Genomic DNA, 22,537 nt, shown 5'->3' on the forward strand with positions numbered 1-22,537 from the left:
AATGCACCACTTATGCATTGTCTGGGGGTGGCAATTTCTCTCACGCAGGGGTATTATCTCTGCCCTCATGGCCAGTGCTAACAGCGCTAGATTGATTATCTTTTAATTGTAAAAAGGGTGATGCTTTTGATCTGAAACACAGCACAGGAAATCTTATATAAGAATGGCTTTCAGAGAAGCCCAGCAAAATCATATGAAGTACCCTCCAAACCTACTGGGGCTGCAAAGTCAAAGCTGGTCTGTTTGCTTTACAAGTAAGCAACTTGTATTTCTGATCATGGAATTAATATGAATCATAAGTGTGGATTCCTTTTATTTTATGGATACAAAATTATTACTATATATTGGGGGCAGCAAGGTGGTACAGTAGTTAGCATCACTGCCTCACAGCACTGGGGTACAGGGTTCAGTTCCTGGGGTGCTGTCTGGGTGGAGTCTGCATGTTCTCCCCATGTTTGTGGGGGTTTCCTCCAGGTGCTCTGGTTTCCTCCCACAGTCCAAAGACATGCTGGTGGGTTCATTGGCTTCTGGGAAAACCAGCCCTGTTGTGTGTGTGTGCCCTGTGATGAACTGGTGTCCTGTCCAGGGTGTATCTCATCACGCGCCTCTTGGCTGTTGGTTTAGGCTCTGGTGTCATAACTTTATCTGAATTTCTAATAAAGTTGTCACTACCTTAGGATGAATGAGAATTCACTCAGCCCAGATATAGACGTATTAATGCGTAGTGTTTATAAAACTTCTTAATTTAATTTACATTCACAGTGTAAATTGGAATTGTTCAAACTAATTATTGTAAACATTATGACATACAGCATATTATCATACTGCGCAGTACACTCAATACATGATGTGCTATTTCACAGTTGACTGTTTCATACAGTACCCAATCTTCCTCACAAGATGGCGCGTGAGAACCGTGCTTGTGAGACGGGTTTTGCGGAAGTGAGGTCATGATGTTTGCCTACGTCAGTCCGGTGAGGTGGCGTGGAGGTCGAGCAGCTGTGTTTTCAGGTCGGCGACACGTCACCGCCGCGTCGGTAATCAGCGCCGCTTACAAACTCTTGAGGAAGACAGCAGAGACGGTAGTAACGAGTAGGTAGGTACAGTATTTACGCTCACAAGGTTTAGACATTTTAGGAAAACAAAAACTCAATCGGGAAGAGATTGTTTTCACACACGATCTACTGGTATAGACTCGTCTAAGTATTGAACAAAACTGTTCATACTGTACGTACTGTAAGTGCGGAGGTTCTCTGAAAAGGCAGATTTCATTTCTCTTGTCCTTGAGATCAACAATTCAGCAGGTTTTATGACTCCCCCTTAACTAACTTCTTTTTTTTTAATAATTTGACTCATTTAAAATGGATTAGACGTATTATTCCCGAATGATACAGGATTCTGAAGGGTTTTTCATATGGCTTAATTAAGCATATAAGATGTTGTACCAGTGCAGTGTCTTAGGTGTTAAACAGAGATATTGCTGTTCTGGAATCAGTCCACAAAAGAGCAACCACAGGAAGAACCATTTTGACAGGCCAAAGGAACTGAGCCTTTTTTGTGTTGAACAGGAGATCTGATTCAAGTATTAAAATAAAGCTCAGAGACAACGAAGCCAAGCGTACTGATTTATTTTTAACGGGATCTGAACACCGGCGGTAGGAAACGACATGGCCGTGAATTTAAAATTGAGAGCTGGAAGCCCTTCTTTGCACAAAGGGTGGTGGGGGTGGGGAACAAGCCACCCAGCCGTATTGTTGAAGCCGATACCCAGGTTTCCTTCGAGAAAGGGCTGGAAGTGATTCTTGGAGCTGTTGGTGACTAGAAAAAAAATGAATGTGCTACCTGCTGGAGAAAAGAACTGGCAGGTTGATGGTAAATCTTCAGTTTTACTCACTGCCGCAGTTGTAGGCACATCCTACCTGGGTGTTGCCTGGCGAGCTTCACTTGAAGCGATCATAACCCAGCAAAAAAAAAAACCTTCAGTCCTCAGACTGTTCCACTGTGTTGGAAATGTTGACAAGTACATGTATATTAAATACAAAGTTTTAGTGGTTTATGTAGAATGTACATTACTTTTTTACCCGAATTGGTACAAAAGCTGTATTTTGTCAAGGTAACTAAGGGCCCATATCTGGTAATGTTCAAGTTTCTATGACCCCCAACGTTTGGCGTTTGACCTTTGACCTTTTCAGCTGTCAAAGGTTAAGGGATTTGACACTCAGGAATGCTTGCCGTCTTCATTCTTTCTCTGGTGGGCCATACCTGTATCCCACATAGTTCAGCTTTAAGGGCAATGCTATTTTTAGATTTAGGGGTTTGAAAGAATCGGCACTGATGAGTGCATTTCAAACCACAGTGACAGTAAATAACAAAAAAGACATAATTTTGTCATTTTGTGAGAATAGTGCCATATTCTGCGATGAGGCAACAACACTTCTGGTGAGGTGATGTCACTATGACATTGTAAACAAGCAGACTTGTGAATCCAGCTCTTTTAATCCAGTAGAAATACTGCTCTCCACTTCCAGACAGATTTTGCCAAAAAATACTACTGACTTGTTCACTCTGCGTGCGCATCACGCTGGAACAGTGCAACGTGTCTGCTGCACAACCTGTACTTATTCGCTTGTCCATCACATCACATCACAGTACAGTGACTAGTGAGCAGGAAGGGCCGCCTCTCATCATAATTCATGGGAACTCTCTCTCTCACGCCCATTGTGAGACAAGGGGTCTGCAACAACACCATTTTGGGGCTTAATTAGGACTTTGTAAGATTTTGCTCTGCTATAAACCTATACAAATTTATTTTGTTACCCAGATTCAATAACTAGTTTGAGAAATGGGAACGGCAGTTCCTCTTTAACCCCCAGCCTCCTGCACCGCCTTGGCCTAGGTGAGTCAAGCGGCCCCCTCGCGTTTCTGACTTCCTCCTTCCTGCGCGCCGCAGTGACAAACGATTTCACGCTGCTCGCGCTCCTCTCCCTGCCCCCAGGACGAGCGGGCTGCCATGTCCGGTCAGGACCTGCTCTCGCCCGAGATCCGGAGGCTTCGGAAGAAACTGCGGCAGATCGCCGGCTTGGAGATCCTGCAGCGCGAGCTGACGGGGGAGGAAAGGGAGAAGGTCAGTGTGTCCCAGGATTCCCCTCCCACCACCAGGTGCTGCCCACTGTGAGGCAGACTCTGGTCTTTCGTTTGACTGACAGAATTTTCTGTACAGGTTATGCAGTAACAGGGTTGTGGGGGAGCTGATAAGATCAGATCACTTTATTGGCCATATACAGTTTCTCGCATTAGGAATTTGTCTTTTCGCAGACGCCAGCTTGCTCTCCATGCTTGGGGGTCAGAGCGCTCCTTGGCTCCTCTCTGTGGAGTGTGTGTGTAACCGGGGCATTGACTCTCCCAGGTGTCCCGGAAGGCGGAGCTCTGCGCGCGACTGGCCCAGCTGCTGGCACGCCTCCCGCAGGAAGCCCAGGGCATCGTGGGAAGCGACGCCGAGGAGAGAGGGCAGGAGACCATGAAGAGACGAGTGTGAGAATGATGAAAGGGTTAATTCTGAATGACTGGGCTCTGGAGTGACACTGCGCTGAGTTGAAAGGGTTAATTCTGAAAGACTGGGCTCTGGAGTGACACTGCACTGAGATGAAAGGGTTAATTCTGAATGACTGGGCTCTGGAGTGACACTACGCTGAGATGGAAGGGTTAATTCTGAAAGACTGGACTGTGTGGTTGAATCTCTCAGAAGATGGATGGATGAACCATACCAAGTCAACATTTCACTGAGGGAGGGCGTCTCTTTACAGGCACAGCAGGTGGAAAATTTGTATTTATTAAGCAGCAGGTCACTCAGAATTTTAAATTTCTCCGTGGCCACAGACTGATCTAGTGAAAGTAAATCAAGCATTATTTCCACAAAAAAAATGTTCTCGGTGTGCAGGTCCTGCACTGAAGGAAATAAATTGCACTTTCCGTTTTTTTCCATTAAAATGAAGCATTGTACAGCACTGTTTCTGCAGTTCGGTACTTTTAAACGTTCAGATTGAAATTAAAAAATAAACAATGCGCACACAACACCCCAAATCACAGTGCTATAAAAGAATGTGCGCAAACAAACTGATATAAAGACTTTGACAGGATTATCCAGCATTTTGGAAAATCGGTAATCAAAGACATGCTTTATATCACACCAAGGTGGTAGTAGAACCAGTACCAGTGTGCAAAATCAAACCCTGTAAGACCTAGATTTGGCTGTTGTGCCCCCGATGAGCTCTGGCAGGGAACAGTGGGACGCCATTTTTATTTTCATTCCATATTCTCTCTTCAGTCAGAGCAGAGATGCCCAGGAGTCGAAGGCCCCAGTCTCGGGGCTGCCTGAAGAAGTGCCTGTGAAACAGTCAAAGCTAGAAGACACTAAAAGCACAGCCCGCCCAGCGGAGACAGAAGGCAGCACAGCGGGTATGATGGGAACATGGGCCATAGAACACAACGATTACAAACCAATCTGGCCTGTTTGGTCATTATTAATTAAATGAGCCAAGTAAATGAGCCAAGGAGCCAGCCTTTTGTTGAATGAAGCCAAGGTGATGTTTTCAACCACCTGGGGGGGGGGTAGCTTGTTCCACCCCCCCACATCCCTTTGCGTAAAGTAGTTTCTCATGTTCCTGGTTTTAAATGCACTTCCAAAACAGTTCTGGGTAGGAGAGGGCTGAGTAAGGTTCTGCGCAGCTTAAGGTTAGAGTTGGAGTTGGGGATACAGCTAGACCTAAGGGTCAGAGTTTAAGAATTTTATTTTGTTTTCCCCAGACACAGGATTTCTTGCTGCCAGAGAATCATGGGAAAAGGTGAAGTTCCGCCTCAGGTCCCTGGAGGGTCACAGTGACATCATCACCTGCGTTGCTGTTGTCGACAATCATGTTGTTTCCGGAAGGTCAGTGTCACAACTAGGACAACATGGTCTTAGAACCTTTCTTTTATGTGTAGCAGCTGTATCACCCTGCAATACCCTGAAGCCCAGCAGGTGTGAGCCTGGTCAGTACCTGGATGGGAAACTCCTGGGAAAAACTAAGGCTGCTGCTGGAAGAGGTGTTAGTGGGGCCAGTAGGGGGCGCTCACCCTGCGGTCTGTGTGGGTCCTAATGCCCCAGTATAGTGACAGGGACACTATACTGTAAACAGGCACCGTTCTTCGGATGACACATAAAACCAAGGTCCTGACTCTCTGTGGTCATTGAAAATCCCAGGGTGTTTTTCAAAAAGAGTAGGGGTGTTACCCCAGTGTCCTGGCCAAATTTCCCCCTGGCCTTTACCAGTCATGGCCTCCTAATAATCCCCATCTCTGAACTGGCTTCATCACTCTGCTCTCCTCCCCACTGAGAGCTGGTGTGTGGGGAGAGGACTGGAGCATCATCCAGGTGGGGCTGCACACGGGTGGGGTGGAGGGGATCCCCATGACCTGTAAAGAGCTTTGAGTGGAGTGTCCAGACAAGCGCAATATAAGTGTAAGGAATGATTATCATTATTTTAAATTTACAGTTACCTCCAGGAAGTTGGCCTGCAGCGTTACTGTACTGCAGTGTCCCGTTGTCCAGTGTGTTTATATTAACCCCCTCCACTCTCTTCCCCCTCGGTCAGTCGGGACACAACCGTGAAGGTCTGGCACGTTCCCACGGCGACGGAGCAGCGGCACCTGGGTGGTCACACAGGTGGTGTCACCTGCCTGAGCCTGCCACCCCCGGAGCACTGCAACATCCTGGGTAATTTCTCATCTCATCGAGCCACACAGGACACAGGGCTGATCAGCAGTAAAGATGCTCGTAAAGAAGCCGATCTGGGTAGCAGACAAGCAAATGACTACACCGAGGGCCTGTAATTCATGTTCATTTGGCCAGGGGCGACTGAAGTGGAGATTTTAGGACTCTGTGTTCGAATCGAATGGTTCCTTTTGCATATTTATACTGTGATATACACTTGGTTTGGGATCTTAAAAAATAGGCACATCCAGGACAGCAGACACACCAAACACACAGCCATGAGGTTGAAACACCCCAGCGCCTTTCATTGAGCAGGGCAGGGAAATCAAAACACCGCAACCAAAAACGACTAACCAAAAAACCCTCAGCTCTTCATTGAGCTCCTGCCTCAACTTCTTCCTGACGTCCCCTGCCTAACACACCGCCGACCACCCTCCTCAAACACGCCCCTCCAAGTCATCATGCTTCTCCACTTCCAAGAAGTCCCTCCCGCCGACACTCTTCACAACCCTTCCAAACTCGCGTTTCCCCGGTCCTCAGTCAGTCCTTCTCCTCTGGTGAGCGGTGCAGACAGTGGGGGGGCATCCAGTCCCCCAGACTGACCCTGGAGGCTTCCACCTCCTGCTCGTTTACAGGGCTTCTACAGGGCATCCGTAGAAATTTGTGAACGTTGGTGAAGACACTCCAGATCTCCTGAGTCACCCGAGCAAGTAGAGGTACTGGTGTGCTCTCGTGATTACTTTGTCAGTGTGACGGGAGCAGGTTGGATTGTGGGTGATGCGAACGTCGATTACTCCTCACAGTTACCCCAAGAGTGATGCCCCGCTCTGGGGCAGCTGGCGACGCCTTCCAGCACGCTCCCAAGTATGGGTTAGGTCCAGGATACCCGGAAACAAAACGTCAGTCCGGTCAGCACTGGGATGCCACAGATGTGTGTCGGAAGAGCACCTCTGTAAAATAACGCCCATCTCTACCGAGCCGTGCAGGAATTTTCCCGTGCCCAGCCACGACCCTTGCCCAGATGTGCCTGCTGGGCTCTCCCAGGTTGCCAAGTTTTCTTTAGGCATCTTTTCCTTGAAAGGAGCCAGCCTGGGTGGTCATTTGTTTTCCTTCTTCTGCTCACTTTTTTTTCTTGTCTGTTTTTTTTTCCTCCCTCCTTCCTCGTGACCCCAGCTCGCTCTCTGGGGCTCGGCAGTTCGGAGAGGTTCATTCTCAGCGGGTCCGTTGACAGCTGTGTGAGAGTCTGGGCTCTGAATTCCGGTGAGTCCCCGGTCTTGGAAGACTACATTTCCCAGGGTGCACTGGAGGGGGTGGGGTGAGCGAGGTCCTGAGGTCCAGGCGAGTATATTTGAATGCGGCCTTTTTTTAGAGAAACAAATTGTGTAGATGAGGCCCTTGCATCACAACACCACTTAGCAAAAGGTCAAGGAACTGTTAAGCAGGTGAGGAAGGCTAGCTTTAACTAGTGATGGAACAATCACTTGTTGGTGTTTTACAGCCAAGGAATGTATTTGCTATTGTGAGATTAACATGAATGATAAGTACTGTATAATACAGATTTTATTTTTAGGTGATACCATGCATATGTTTGATTCTTTTTGCGCAAAACCATACTTTGTGTGCAAGTGACCATACGTATCTGGGCCCATTCACTGGAAGTCAGTTTCAGATAGTAAAAGTCGGTATTTTTATTTAATCTCACATCACTTTGAGGCCATAACTGCACCTCGTGACCCATTGAGTGCACCAGAATTATGTGTCATCGGAGATGCTTTGCTACAACTTCAGCTCTTGCATGTTTTTGAGGTGTGATTTGATCCATTTTTATTAATTTTAAGTGCATAGGAAGGTGTCAGCGAGCTCTTTTGACACTTAATTTACACAGACAAAACCGAGAGGCTTGTACAGCGCAGCAGATGAAAAGGAGGTCAGTGGGAGTGGTTGTAAAGCAGTTTAGTGTGTGATAGTGGGACACATCAGGCACAGGAGAGTAAAACTCCCATGAGGAGGAGAGGAGACCTCTGGGGGTTCAGGAAGGAGCTGTGTGCAGTGAGGCAGTATGGGGCTGTGTGTGAGAGCCCAGCTGGGAGAGGCTCTGAGTGTCCTGTTGGGGTCAGTGTGTGAAAATGGATGAGCAGTGGGAGTGGATGTAGAGTAGTTTAGTGTGTGATAGTGGGACACAGTAGCCACCAGGAGAGGAAAACTCCCATACGGACCTAAGGAAAACCTGTCTGCGTGTGAGTCCTGCTGGGAATGGTTGGGGTCAAGTGTGTGAAAGTAGTGGTGTGGAGTGGATGAATCTCGGTCCTCTGGGTTGTTATGACTATAGTGATTTCTTCTGCTGGTAAAATGCTGGCTCAGTCGGGCTTCCTGCTGTTCCCGACACAAATCCTCTTTGCCCTGGCATCAGCCGGCACAAATGAGCCCTCACGCAGGGGGTGTCGCAATCGGAGCAGCCTGCGACAAGCGAGGCGCGCGTTTCCTGCTGGACTCTCGGCGGGACGCCAGCACAGCGGAGTGAAAAGGCTTCCGACCGTAACTGTCAGCCTGCTAATCCTTTTTGCCCAGAAGGGAAGAACGCGTGTGTGTGTCACGTGCGGCCTTGTCTGTGCAAAACAACCTCCCCAGCGAGGAGAGGTGAGAAAAAGAGGGGGAAAAGTGGGGTATCCGAGTCAGTTCAGCTGTTTTCAGGATGCTGAAACAATCCAGCAAATTCGCTGAACGAATTCTCCTTCTAAAACGAAACCGACTTTTACCCGATCCTGAGATGTGGATATTAAGCACGTCTATAAATGGTTCACATTTTAGCTGATGGGGTCTCGGGGGACATCAGAGGGAAAATGTGATTTTCCCCACAGTGAAAATTGCAGCTCTGCTCACTTGCTGAAACCACCTGGGCTTTGCTAATCAGTTCCAATCAGACCCTATTAAACCTTCTTTAGCTCTGGGATGGGTGGGGGGGGGTTAGGCAGAAGGGTGACGATCACAATGTCACCACGCAAAGGGTTTCCAAAACCCATTTCCCCGCTCAGCAACGCCTGACGCACAACTAATTGAAATCAGACATTAAACATCGCCAGGCGCTGTGATGGTCTTTGAGGGGCTATTGGCCGGAATGAGATCAATTAGCGCCGCCATGTGGTTCGTTAATATCATTCAGAGCAACATAAAGGGTTGAGCTCCATTACAAAATCTGGAGCGCAGAATATGTGTGAATTTCTTTGAATGATGCCCCATTTAATTACTCTATTTGTTCGGTAAGGGTCTTTGGCTCTTGGCTTGCTGAAATGATGTTCCAGACTGAATATCGTTGAGTGAAGCGATTCTGAACCTCCTCCCTCTCTCCCACAGGCTCCTGCATCAGGTCTATTTATACCTTTAACTCCGTCATGTCTCTCAGCTTCATCCCAGAGGGGGAGGGCTACATCGTCACTGGGTCAGGTAATGATGAGGAATTCGTGCCGCACACTTGTGTTAAAGGTCTTGTGGTTGCAAAAGAGTAGTTCCAATTAAGGTGGGGGCATTTGGCCTACCTAGCCTATGTGGTAGCTCACTTGATCCCCGAATCTCATCCATCTGTTTCTTTGAGAGAAGCTCAGGGTATCAGCTTCGTCAGCATGGCTGGAGAGCTTGTCCCACCCTCCCACCACTCTTTGTGTAAAGCAGTGCCTCCTTTCCAGATTGGAAGATCTCATTCCAGCTCTTTCTTGAAAGAAACCAGGGCACTGGCTTCGTCAGCATGGCTGGGCAGCTTGTTCCACACTCCCGCCACCCTTTGTGCACAAGAGGTGCCTCCTGTTCTGAGTTGGGGTCCCTGGGTTACAAACCCTTTTTGCTACGTAGTAGTCCTGTTATCAGTAATCAATAATAACCCCACTGCCCCATGTCCATTTCCGTTAGTGACTTCAAAGCCACTGCTTGTTAGTGTTTTAGTCCTCTTGTTTTCGGATCCGAACAGTTCAAAATGTCACCCGGCTTGGCATTTTTCTTATCTTAATCCTCAGGTGCTGGTGCCTCTCTCGCGTTGCTGTCTGCTCTTGCATGTGTGCCGCACAGAGATCAAACTGTCAGCCGTAGCTCCTGCTGGGGGCAAGGGGCCAGTGAACCAGGGGGATTGGGGTCTGCTGTGGCCGTTGAATGCACCCCTCGCCCCCCACAGGTGGCCTCAGATAGCCCCCTAGTGGCCATATCCAGCAGTTGCAAACTGCATGTGATACATGGCCGACGTATGTTGTCTCTCCTCCCAAGCCCCCCACCGACTGCTCGCGAAAACAGCCCCGCCAGCCGGGCTCTGAATCTTGGCAGGGCCCCCCTGCTCGCCGCCACTCCTCCGAGCGCAGGCTTTCACTGAAAGTTGGCAGACGGGGCCGATGGCCCCCCACACTCCCCCGCCTGCCGAACATACGCTGCCCCGCTAAGCGCGGCGATCATTTGTTTATTTCTTATGCCTTTGTGCTTTTCCACATTTCTGGACGAGACACGCTTTGAGCATATGCGGCCGACTGCCTCCTGTGAGAATCTGCCCCCGCCGTCTCGCCGCAGGGAAACTCCGCTCGGCTGTGTCTGTCGCTGCTGTGCGCGATCTGTAAAAGCATGGGCTGGCCTGCCGTCTGCACTGTGATGTCTGTGTGACCTTCAGTGGCAGCCCCTCCGGTGCTCAGCAGGTGTGAGCCTGGCCAGTACCTGGATGGGAGACTCCTGGGAAAGCTGAGGCTGCTGCTGGAAGAGGAGTTAGTGGGGCCAGCAGGGGGGGCTCACCCTGCGGTCTGTGGGGGTCCTAACTTCCCCAGTATAGTGACAGGGACACTATACTGTAATACAAATGGCACCGTCCTTTGGATGAGACATAAAAACCAAGATCCTGACTCTCTGTGGTCATTAAATGTCCCAGGGTGTTTCTCAAAAAGAGTAGGGGTGTTACCCCGGTGTCCTGGCCAAATTTCCCCCTGGCCTTTACCAGTTATGGCCTCCTAATAATCCCCCTCTCTGAACTGGCTGAATCACCCTGCTCTCCTCCCCACTGAGGGCTGGTGTGTGGGGAGAGGACTAGAGCATCATCCAGGTGGGGCTGCACACTGGTGGTGACAGTGGGATTTCCCGTGACCTGTAAAGCGCTTTGAGTGCGTGTCCAGAAAAGTGCTATATTAAGTATAAGCAATTCTTATTATTACTGCTGTGCGTGATCTATAAAAGTGCAGACTGGCCTGTCTGAAACGCTACGCTGGTCTCCAGCCTTGATCTCCGGCCCCGACTCAGAACGACCGTCTTCATCATCGGCCGAAGCCTCCTCTTCCTCCCACGGCGGGTCTCGCCGGTCAGAACCTTGTCTTTGGAGGAGTCTCACCCTTCACGTGCGAAGGGACGTCTGTAGATTGCAGCCCTGCACTGTGGGAGGTGTTAGAGTCAGTGCTGGGATCTCGTAATTAGGTCTTTACCAAACGTTGTGTTAATGCAGGATAAAGCTGACGTGCTTGAACAGCTGCAGCAACTAATTTCCTTCCACAGGGTGTTAAGAGCAGAAGGAGTCACATGTCAAAGAACAGAGCAGACACTCAAAATGGGAACCTAAGGGCTTTCTGAACCTGTACTGTATGTAAGAGCTGCAATACAGTGTGTCTCTCCTGCGAGGCAGACTCGATGCCGTGTTGCTGTGCTTATTAGCTCAATAAAGACTCAGACCACACTAGACTGTCTGCTGCTCTGCAGATGGAGAATTTCCCACGACACGCATTATGTCCAATCACCTGTAAAGCCAGTGATGGATCGTCTAGCGCCCTGGCTCGTTGTTGCATTTCTCCGTGCTGGTCTGTATTTAACCCCCTCCTCTCTCTCTCTCAGATGGTGGGAAGGTGGAGGTGTGGAGCTGGCTATCTGGAGAGTGCTGTCACTCAGTCACAGCTCACGAGGACAGCGTCACGGCTCTAAAGGTAACTCGGGCCCGTACCGTCGTTCTCACCCCAGGTTTGGCCTGTGGAGCAAATTGCACCCTACGCAGAGTGAATTCCATGTCTTGTCTGCCATTTCATCACCACAGCCTTTTTGCTTAGCCATTCATTCACATTTCACTGTGAAGCTGTAAAGCTCCGCAGCGGCCAACAGGAGAGCTGGCAACCGCTGGAGCAGCCACGCCCCTCTCAGTGATGTCACTGCAAGCCTGTTGGTGCAGAAACCTGAGACAGCCCTGGTTGGCCAATCTTAACACCTTTCCCTGGTGGCACTCAACCATTTGGGAAATACGGTTCACGGCCAATGTAGCAACGTCAAAGGCCATAGAATTCAACCTGCACTCCAAGTCAAGTAACAGTTTTCACCGATTGAGCTGGAGTCAGATTTCTGCTTATTTTAAACCCAAATGGCATTGCATAGTTAAAAAAATAAAACAAATGCTTTAGTCCTCTGGATAAAAAGTGTCAATAAAGCGCATTTTCTTAAATAAGGTAGCCTGGTTCTTGAAAAAATTCCAGTAACACCTGATCTCTGTCAGCCTTCAAATCTGTAAGTCATCTATTTCAAGGAGCTTTTCTCAGTACCTGTGACAAAATATAATCCAAAATAAGACAATAAAAGAAATTTGTTCATCCCAGATGTCACGAGCTAGTGAAACCTAGCGGATCACATTGAGTTTTTTTTTTTTTAAATTGAGATTAAAGAAAATAACTTAAAAAGATATTGATTTGTATCCAACTGACAATTTAAATTAAAGGTGAATTCAAGTTTCACTCTAATAATAACAACATGATGGAAATAGGACAGCAATTATAGCTGAATGATGTAACACTTGAAACATGAGAGATATTAAAGAGTATTTAAATCCTGACCTGTACAGTATATATATTTTCCCCATAGTCGAGTATATTTCTTTTAAACCAGGACGAATGATGGAACACGAGCAAGAATGTTTTAAATCAATTAGAGAATACACGTTCAGGTTTAAATTGAATTGGATTAACCTTTATTGTCCCTGAGGGAATGTGTCTTGCACATCAAGAGCTCCTAAACATGTAATACCGGCTAACAACAGCACAATACTGTGCTGCAGAACAACATTCAACGACAGTTGTTCAATCAGAACTCAATCCCATCCATAAGATTAAAATAATTGACAATTAGCTGGTAAAGTATCTAAAACTACAATAAAAATATTAATATCCCTGCCTGCAAGCAAGATTTTCATTGTTCATCAACTGAATGCTTTCAGGTATGAAGGAAAATAAATGCTCTCTTAGTCTTTATAGAGGGGATCTCACACTTCCTTCTAGAGGATAGGAGAGTATATTCTAAAGAGAGTGGATGAGAGCGGTCGTCTCAGATTTTATGTGTAAGGTTAATAATAATAATCTTGCCACCAGTCCCGATCACCTTGTCCAAATTATTTTTATTTCTGCAAGGACGAGTCACCCCTTGCATACAAAGGACAGAATTCTCTGAATAAAATGATGGGCTGTCTACATTAAAATTCCTTAACGGCCTTAAAAAAAACACAGCCCTTGCTCGTGCCTTCAAATACCCGTCTGGCATATGATAGTTTAAGAATCGGCAAAAGTTATTACAAGAGGAATAACAGCTGGCCCTTGAAACTACATGGAAGTGTATTTTGAGCCAAGGCCAGGGGGGGTGCTCTTTACACAAAGGGGTGTGGGAGCCTGGAACAAGCTGCCCAGCCATGCTGTTGAAGCCGATACCCTGACATCCTTGAGAGGACTTGCTCCAGTTCCCACTAAAGGCCTCGAAAATGACCTGTTCTCTTTGGCGAGTATTTTTTTTTTATCACTGCGTTAAACCTGCTCAGTGATCATCAGGTAGCAGTGCTGCAGTGCTTCGGGTGTTGTATGGACAGCTATATCACCCAGCAACTCACAACTGGCAACCCACTGAAGCTCAGCAGGTGTGAGCCTGGTCAGTACCTGGAGGGGAGACTCCTGGGAAAAACTAAGGCTGCTGCTGGAAGAGGTGTTAGTGGGGCCAGCAGGGAGCGCTCACCCTGCGGTCTGTGTGGGTCCTAATGCCCCAGTATAGTGACGGGGACACTATACTGTAAACAGGCGCCGTCCTTTGGATGAGACATAAAACCGAGGTCCTGACTCTCTGTGGTCATTAAAAATCCCAGGGCGTTTCTCAAAAGAGTAGGGGTGTTACCCCAGTGTCCTGGCCAAATTTCCCATTGGCCCTTACCAATCATGGTCTCCCAATAATCCTCCTCTATGAATTGGCTACATCACTCTGCTCTCCTCCCCACTGAGAGCTGGTGTGTGGTGAGCGTTCTGGCGCACTATGACTGCCATCACATCATCCAGGTGGGGCTGCACACTGGGGGTGGTGGAGGGGATCCCCATGACCTGTAGAGAGCTTTTGAGTGGAGTGTCCAGAAAAGCGCTATATAAATGTAAGCAATTAATTATTAATTAATGACATTTGTGGTGGGATAGGCACTGCAGCCTCCTTGGGGGACTGTAATTGCGTTCTGTTTAAAACCTCCAGAGCCCAGAATGAAACATTTTATGTTCCCTGAGAGCCAATGTTCCCTCCTGTACATTTTGTATCCGTGTAGCTGCAGATATTAATTGCACACTCAAGGCGTGAAGGAAAAATTAACTGTACCTCTTGGTATTTTAACCTACATAGACAGGAGACTGATTGATGTGTCTTAATTCCTTCACCTTCAGACACAAGCTGACCCTTCAGGAGCAGAGAAGCAAATGCCTTAAAGCTGTATCACTGAAATACTGGGAGTGGGACCACAATATATTTAAGCAAATACAGTTTAAGTCAAAGTAATACTACATATGGAATTATATTTTTTTTCGGAACTGCTGGTGGGTCGAGATAAACTTCAGCCTGTGTCTATGTGAGATATTTATTCCAAAACAGCTGTCAGTTCTGAAGATCAGAACACTTACTTTCTGTTGGCCACATAACTTTACACTGCATTTATCTGTATTCATATTGGTAAGTAGGTCTGCAGGGACAGCGTTAACCATATGGTTTTTCCTCAATAGTTTTCTGTAGAAAAAAAACAACCTCTCTCAGCTTTTCTTGGAACCCCAGATACAGTTTATGCCCAGGTTATAAGTAAGGTGTCATGAATAAGTCTCACTAAGACACTAAGAAAATGTCTAATTGTCAGGTCAAAAGATCCACTTTAAGTACAGGTTAAACTGTGCCATTTTAACTACATGGCTAGGCAACTTGTTCCAGACTCACACAACCCTTTGTGTAAAGACCTGTCTCATCTTGTAAATGCACTGGTTTCTGAAGCTGTCCACTGGGCTGACTTCTTCAGTAACAGCTGAGAGTTCTGAATACTGGGATCAGGCTCCGTCTCGTAACCTTGTCTGTTCAGGACTAAAAAGATTCGGGGCCTTCAGCCTGTGAGTGTGGAGCACTCCCTTATACCCCAGAAGGTGTCTGCTTGCTCTTCTCTGGACTGTTTCCAGAGCAGCAATATCTTTTACTATAACCTGCCGATTAACATTTTGCATATGTTCTAAATGGGACCTTGTGCATTATCCAATTATAAAATAACATCCCTTGATTTAAATTATACACGTTTAACTATATATGCTAGCATTTTATTTGCCTTTTTTACTTCTTCCCCTCATTGTCCAGGAGACTGAAATGCTTTGTATCTTCCATTCTTTACATCTGTCCATCCATTTTCTAAGCAGGGGAAATCTATGTAAAAATGGGGAGAACATCCAAACTCCACACAGATAGCACCCCGGGAATTGAAACTAGGGCCCCAGCAGTGCCAGGAAGTAATGCTAAGCCTAAGGCTAGAACAGCCTGTTGTAAAATAACAACGTCATAGTTGTGACCATTTGAATATCAACCCAGTATTCGGATGCAGTGCTTTAAAGAGAATTTGTCTTGATTGCTTTTAGAAAGGCACTTCCACACAATTATTCTGTTCTCTATTTTTTAAATTGATCCCCTCAACTGTGACAAGATCTGCATTGACCTCAGGTTTCCTTGTCCACTCTCACCCTGGACAATCACAGCCTCGGTTTACCCAGACTTCTACTGGGGCTCTACGGCTCTGATGTCTCCCCATAATCCCTGTTCCCACCCGCGGGTCACCAAAGCCACTCTCTCACGGCAGACTCACGGCCCTCACCTGTTCAGCGGCTCGGCAGACGGGGGAGTGTCGGTCTGGGAGGTTACGGCGGGGTCGCGGGGTGACGGCGCCCCCCTTCGGCGCCTGACTCACTGGAGCCCCGTTCACACCGGCCTGGCAGGGGTCTGCTGCCTCAGCCCGCGGGGGGAGAGAGTGTACGTCGCAGATGGGCGAGCGAGCCTGGGAGTCCTGGATTGGAGAAACGGTGGGAGAGAGAGATCTTTTTGCATAGCTCTACAGAGTGCTTTCTTTCTCCTCTATTTCCTCATGTGATTTGTTAAACCGCCCGGGTCACTGCTTTGCAGGGTTTGTTATCCTCCCCCTAGGGATGATTCCGTTCTGCAGTGCAAGCAGGACATCTTTAAAGTCTCTCCATTGGTAGACAGAGAGGATGTGTCTGTTTTTTATTCTGTTTTAACTGATCCACCCCTGTTAATCCATTCCAATTCTCACTTTGTCTCAGGCTCGGTGTCCAGACTGGCCAACCACGGCTCTGTGTCTGGGGTATCAGACTGTGTCACTCAGACAGAGGGGATTCTGATTGGCTCCGGGTTCGACCTAGAAACTGGGGAGAGCAGTCTTAACTGTGAGCATAATATGTACTGTTTTAGTCTTGTAAAACAACAAGATTACTCCAATCCAGCTCTGCTAAAGAGATGTCCAAACTGTACTCTTATTCCTGCTCTTACAGCTGCCCTGAACTTTAATATCCTATCACTTTGCTCATTAACATTATTTATATTAATGGTACAAGTACAGTAAACGTGGTTTAATGGGCTTTGCTTCACCAGAGTTCAAATTTAATGGACAAAATCTGCCAAAGGAGAATTTTGTCTGCAAAATCAGAAAAATTGTACTTTCCTGGCAGTAATAGGGAAACAAGGTAAAAACAAAATAAAACAAGGTAAAAACAAAAACTACCTAGGGCTGAAATTCGGGAATGGCAGTGGTGCCCTATAGACAGACGCAGGCTGGTTGCTTACAATGGGTATTGTTTGTGATTGTGTGCTTTAGACACTTCTATACAGTATATTTATGACACATGAAATAGAGTTTGTGCATTCATGATAGAAACATATACAGTTTTTTCACACGGTAACAATTTTCATTGACTGATTGTAAGTGTTTAAAAATAAATCACAAGATTTAGGAATCATATACAGTATACGTTATATATATATATTATTCCTGTATAATAGCATGTTCTGGGACTCATAAAACAATATTGTGGACATTCAGCAATAACTGACACCGCTTTCGCCCATGAGTCCATTAAACCAAGTGTTTGCTATATTACAATTTATCATTTGTATGATAAACTGTAGAACTAGCAATAGAGTGAGACCTTCTTTCCCACTGCTCTTTCTAGAGACTCCTTACTTTATTGTTATTAATATTATTATGAGCCACAGTTACCTTGCTGTGTTTTGTCTCTGCCTTCCCCTCTCAGTGCGCAGTCTCCCTGACAACAGGTACCTAGCATCTCTGTCCTGGCCCGAAAGTCCCAGAATCCTCTGCCTGGCCACCTGGCTGACCCCGAGTGGGGGTCACCGCTGGGTCACTGGAGGGCGGAGCCTCACCGTGTGGGAGCAGCTGCCAGCCAATACCAAGAAGAGGTGAGGGGCCGATGGTCATCAAGGGAGTCAGATCACTAAAACAGTAGATCTCGAGTGGGCAGCAGGTCCAGTTGGCTGCAGATTCAAGCACACAGAGTCTGTGTTTGCCTGCTCCTACGCAAACGTTTATAGCAGGTGAAGGGAAACCCTTTGAAAGGGTGTTGCTTTGGCTCTGCTGAGAAACAAATGTGAAAACCGAGCAGCTGCAGTAGGAGACGAGTTCTGTGCCTCTGTGCTTCCCTTGACGGTACTTCTGCCGCAAGTCCAACAGGAAAATGGTTAATAAATTCATTTTTACATAACTGTTAACATAAGCTTGCAGAACGGAGGAGGCCATTTGGTTGTTAATCCCAACACATTTGTTTTCATATGCTGTCTGCCCTGCAAGGTATGTTGACTACTTTGGGTTCAAAGAACGTAAATTCATTTTATTATCCACAACATTCATAGCATTTCGCAATAGTTATTAAAATCGTGGTAAAAACAATCAATTGCCGTTCTAGAAAAAAATCAAACAAATTCTGAATTAAGCACAAAATCGGGAACTTTGTGAAAGTACTGGTCTCATCACGGGCGAGAATGAGAGTTTGCAAGAACTGTGACATGAAGCAGTCCTTCCTGCTCACTAGTCCCTCTAATGAGCGATGTAGTGAGATGAGCAAATTAGTACAGGTTGTGCAGCAGATACTTCACTGCAGAAATGTTCCTGCTTGATCTGGATGTAGAGTCAAAAAGTAGTATTTGTTAGCAAAACCCTCTCAAAGTCAAGAGCAATATTTCTATTGGATTAAAAGAGATGGATTCACAAGCCTGCTTGTTTACAGTATAATAGAGCCACATCACCTCACTGGAAGTTTTGTTGCCTCATTCTGAATTGCAGAATATGGCACTGAACAGACCTGGAAATTTCCTATTTGTGATGTACACAGTAATGCGTAAAACCTCCAATTTACATTTTACTTTCATTGTGGTTTTGGCAGGGAACCTATCGGTAGAATAGGAGGATCCTTATGCATGACTGTGAATCCCACAGAACACAGAGTAGCAAAGGGACAATCCAAAAGACAAAAATCCAGAGGCTTGGTCAATTAAGGAGGCAAAGGGTCTGGTAACAAGAAATATCCAAGAGACAAAATCCAGAAGGCGTGGTCAAAAGGCAGGAGCAAAGATTTAGTAATGGGAGATCTATCAAAAGACTTAGGAGACTACTACAAGAAGCTTCTCACTAATGAGCATGGGTAGGAGTGTGAGGGGAGTTTAAATACTGAAAGGAAAGGGATGTGGTTGGATAATTGGTTAGGGAGTGAGAATGTGTGGAATCTAGTGCATGTGGGAATGTGATGGGTTCAATTAGGGATGAGATTGTGAAACAGTGGTTCTGGGAATATAACGGCGTTTGCCAGGGAGAGTGTGGGGCGTGACAGGTTTTTAAATGCACTCATCAGTGCTGATTCTTTCTCTCACCCCAACAAACAAAGATGGCGTCCCAGGTCCCCTTTAACAATGTAGGTTGGCCTTTTTTTATTGCTGTGTCCTATATTTCCCTTGTACTGACACACAACCGGCCTGGTGCTTGTTTTTACCTGCCCATATGTAGCGTTGCGTCAGACACGAGCAGCCAGCCGGAGCCTCATCAATCACATTGGCAACAAGCTGTCGATTCCCAGCGTTCGGCCTCACAGCAGGAGAGGAGCAAAGCTGTGTGGAGCAGGGATCTGAGGAAATGAAAGACGACAAGAGTTCGTCTCTCGGCCGGGGCTGGAGTACGCAGACAGTTCTGGGGCGCAGGGAAATCGCTTTAAGCTGAACCCACCCCCACCCCTGCGCACCAGAGATCCACTGTTCCCGAACCCTGGTCGAACTCTTTCTAGAGCAATGCTGATTGGTCCCTGTTGCAACCTTCCCTAACGTCATCAATGTCCCGAGCAGTGACATCGCCCAGCAGGAACGTGGGTATAGGAGTGTTTCTGGAGGAGTTCTGCTTAACCCTCTTGGCTCTGAGGCGACCCCCTGGCTCGCAGTGGGCAGAAGGCAGGACACACCCTGGACAGGACACCAGTCCATCACGGGCCACACACGGACACAAACACACACACTCACACCAGGACCAATTTTCCAATAAGCCAATTAACGCACCAGCATGTTTCTGGACTATGGGAGGAAACTGGAGCACCCAGAGAAAAAAAAACCCATGAACTCAGAGAACATGCAAACTCCACACATATAGCACCCCAGGAATTGAACATGAGGGCCCACTGCTGTGACCAATCACCGTGCCGCCCCAAACTGGTTTTAGTTTTTTTAAGTTTAAGTTTAGAATCCAAAAACATGGTGATCCGGGACAAATCTAGGCGAAAATGAAGAAACGGTAAAGATGATGAAAATTAGGCTGTAAAATACACTGCAAGGCATTAGAAATACAGCCAGTGCTACTGGTTCCAATGCTCAGTTGCTGAATTTTTAATGTCTTTCTCTCTTGTAAATGAAGATGTAAATAGGAGCTACTTTGCAACATCTCAGACAAAATCTGCTTGCGTCAGGAACAAAGATGAGGAGGGAATGCAACTAATTAACAGTGTTTGGACTGCCCTACTTCTGTGTGACACCAGTGGTGTTAGGAGCTAACTGTATGTGGTGAGAAATCTTATTCCCAGGGTTGGCAGTTCCTCAGAATGTTTCCTGCCCCAGAGTCCTCATGGGAAACGGAGTCCTCGTGGAAATTGTTGTCCTCGTGGGAAATGTAGTTCTCATAAGAACAGTGACAAAAGAAAGGAGGCCATTGGTTCCGGACCTGGTTTGTGCCCTTGTGAGGGGTTACAGATAAGAGGAGGCTGTCCAGCCCATCTGGCCCATTCAGTAATTAGGAGCTAATTAGTAGCTAATTAACCCCAGAGTCTCATCCAGATGTTCCTTGAAAGAAGCCAGAATATCGGCTTCAACAACATGGTTGGATAGCTTGTTCCACACTCCCACAACTCTCTGGGTAACGACACGCTCCTGTTCCTGATTTCAAGCACACTTCCATGTAGTTCCAGCGTGCAGCCTTAGTCTTGATGTGGTGTCTTTCCTGTCCCCCTGGCAGCGATGTCCAAACCAGGAGACTGAGCCCATTGGATGGCCCACCTCTGGAGTCAGGGTCTGATGGAGAGATGACCGAGGAGGAGGAGAGTGAAGGTGAGAACGAAGTAGCTAATTGTTCGGAGGATCTCATCCTTTCTTTGAATCAAGCCAGGGTGACGGCAGCCACTGGAGGGGTCAGTGTTTCTGCAGCAGGGCTGTCCAGTCCTGGTCATGGAGGGGTCAGTGTGTTTGCAGCAGGGCTGTCCAGTCCTGGTCCTGGAGGGGTCAGTGTGTCTGCAGCAGGGCTGTCCAGTCCTGGTCCTGGAGGGGTCAGTGTGTGTCTGCAGCAGGGCTGTCCAGTCCTGGTCCTGGAGGGGTCAGTGTGTGTCTGCAGCAGGGCTGTCCAGTCCTGGTCCTGGAGGGGTCAGTGTGTGTCTGCAGCAGGGCTGTCCAGTCCTGGTCCTGGAGGGGTCAGTGTGTGTCTGCAGCAGGGCTGTCCAGTCCTGGTCCTGGAGGGGCCAGTGTGTGTGTGTCTGCAGCAGGGCTGTCCAGTCCTGGTCCTGGAGGGGTCAGTGTGTCTGCAGCAGGGCTGTCCAGTCCTGGTCCTGGAGGGGTCAGTGTGTGTGTCTGCAGCAGGGCTGTCCAGTCCTGGTCCTGGAGGGGTCAGTGTGTGTGTGTCTGCAGCAGGGCTGTCCAGTCCTGGCCCTGGAGGGGTCCGTGTGTCTGTTTTGTTAAATTCATTTTCAGAATGGTTTTGTGCTTTGACCATGCCCCACCCATTGTCCAAAAGCCCATTTAGAAAAGCAATCAGAATGTGATACAGAGCCTCAGGGATAAGAACAGGAGGCCATCCAGTGCTTCTAGCTCATTGGCTTTTTGAGGAGCTAAATGACCCAGGGGTCTCGCGCCGCCACCTCTTCAAGTTGTTAGAAATGTTATCATTCACATCTGTTCCTTCGCTGTTCCCTGTGGTTAGCTAAAGGGAGATTTTGCTCAGTGGTGCCATTCTGGTTGTCATGATCCTAATTATTCTGTCATTTTGTCACACAGAAGAGTACAGCTCCCGGGACGCAGCAGGGAAAGACACGGGACCTGGAACCTCATGGGCCCACTGTGTTCTGCTATGAAGGACCCTGCGCTCGGGTGGCCAGGCCGCTGCCCGAAACAAATCCAGCCCCCCACCACCGGCTCTGTGATGGAGTGATAAATTACGGAACTGAAGTTATTGATTTCTAGTTACCAATCACTTTGGAAGGCTGATCGGAACGAGGTGGTGGCAAAGCACTTGGAACGGAGGACAGGGCGTAAAATTACTGCACGGGTCAAACAATCCGTATACCATCCCATCTGCTTGGTAGTTAGTAGCTATTACCGATTGACCTGAGGGTCTCGTCCATACGGTAACTGACTGAAACCAGGATATCGGCTTCAGCAACATGGCAGGGCAGCTTGTTCCATGCTCCTACCACCCTTTGGATAAAGTGGCCCTTGCTGTTCTGTCTCAGATGGACATCTGTGTAGTTGCTCCTGTGCCCTCTGTTTTGTGCTTTACTATTTTGTGTGGGGGGGGTGAAAGTGGGGTGAACAGCGCTGGAGGGAGAGAGGAGGGGGGTGAGGAAGAGGCTGGGCGTGTGTCGGGGCTGTCAGAGTTTGGGGAACAGGAGAAAAGAAAGTTGAGGGCGGGTGGGGTGGGGATCACAGATCTGTCTCTTTATACTTTGTACAAATTCTCCTCAGTGTGAATAAGAGTGGATCCAATAAAACAAAACCCCGCAAACTCTCATGATTCTGGCTCCTGGTGTTCATGCCGTAATGAGATTACTCACTCGCCGCTCCGCCCTGCCTGAGCCGACCCGATCGTGATCGATCCGGTCCACATGCTTTGTGTGCAACTCCGGGCGCCCGCAGGTCTTTTTTGTTTTGTTTTGTTTTTTTTTGCATTCACATGTGCTTATTTGCTCTTTCTCCCTTATTATAAATCCCCCTTTTCACTAAAAA

General features: G+C 47.5%; 1 protein-coding gene across 2 annotated transcripts; it reads left to right on the forward strand.

Moving 5' to 3' along the window:
* Positions 1-970: 970 nt before the first annotated feature.
* Positions 971-22,237, forward strand: LOC102690644 (uncharacterized). Of its 2 annotated transcripts, XM_015337963.2 has the most exons (15): positions 971-1,096; positions 2,822-2,896; positions 2,996-3,124; positions 3,407-3,531; positions 4,325-4,455; positions 4,804-4,927; positions 5,631-5,752; positions 6,923-7,009; positions 9,101-9,190; positions 11,588-11,676; positions 15,849-16,068; positions 16,327-16,449; positions 17,314-17,479; positions 20,562-20,653; positions 21,590-22,237. In XM_015337963.2, exons 3-15 carry the CDS (start codon positions 3,011-3,013, stop codon positions 21,664-21,666), a joined length of 1,560 nt encoding a protein of 519 aa, XP_015193449.2. In that variant the 5' UTR covers positions 971-1,096; positions 2,822-2,896; positions 2,996-3,010; the 3' UTR covers positions 21,667-22,237. The 2 variants fall into 2 exon arrangements, with proteins under 2 accessions (XP_015193449.2, XP_015193450.2); XM_015337964.2 differs by lacking the exon at positions 2,822-2,896.
* The last annotated feature ends 300 nt before the right edge of the window (positions 22,238-22,537 follow it).

Source organism: Lepisosteus oculatus, chromosome 23 (genome assembly GCF_040954835.1).
Source record: "Lepisosteus oculatus isolate fLepOcu1 chromosome 23, fLepOcu1.hap2, whole genome shotgun sequence".
In the NCBI taxonomy this organism is placed as follows: domain Eukaryota; kingdom Metazoa; phylum Chordata; class Actinopteri; order Semionotiformes; family Lepisosteidae; genus Lepisosteus; species Lepisosteus oculatus.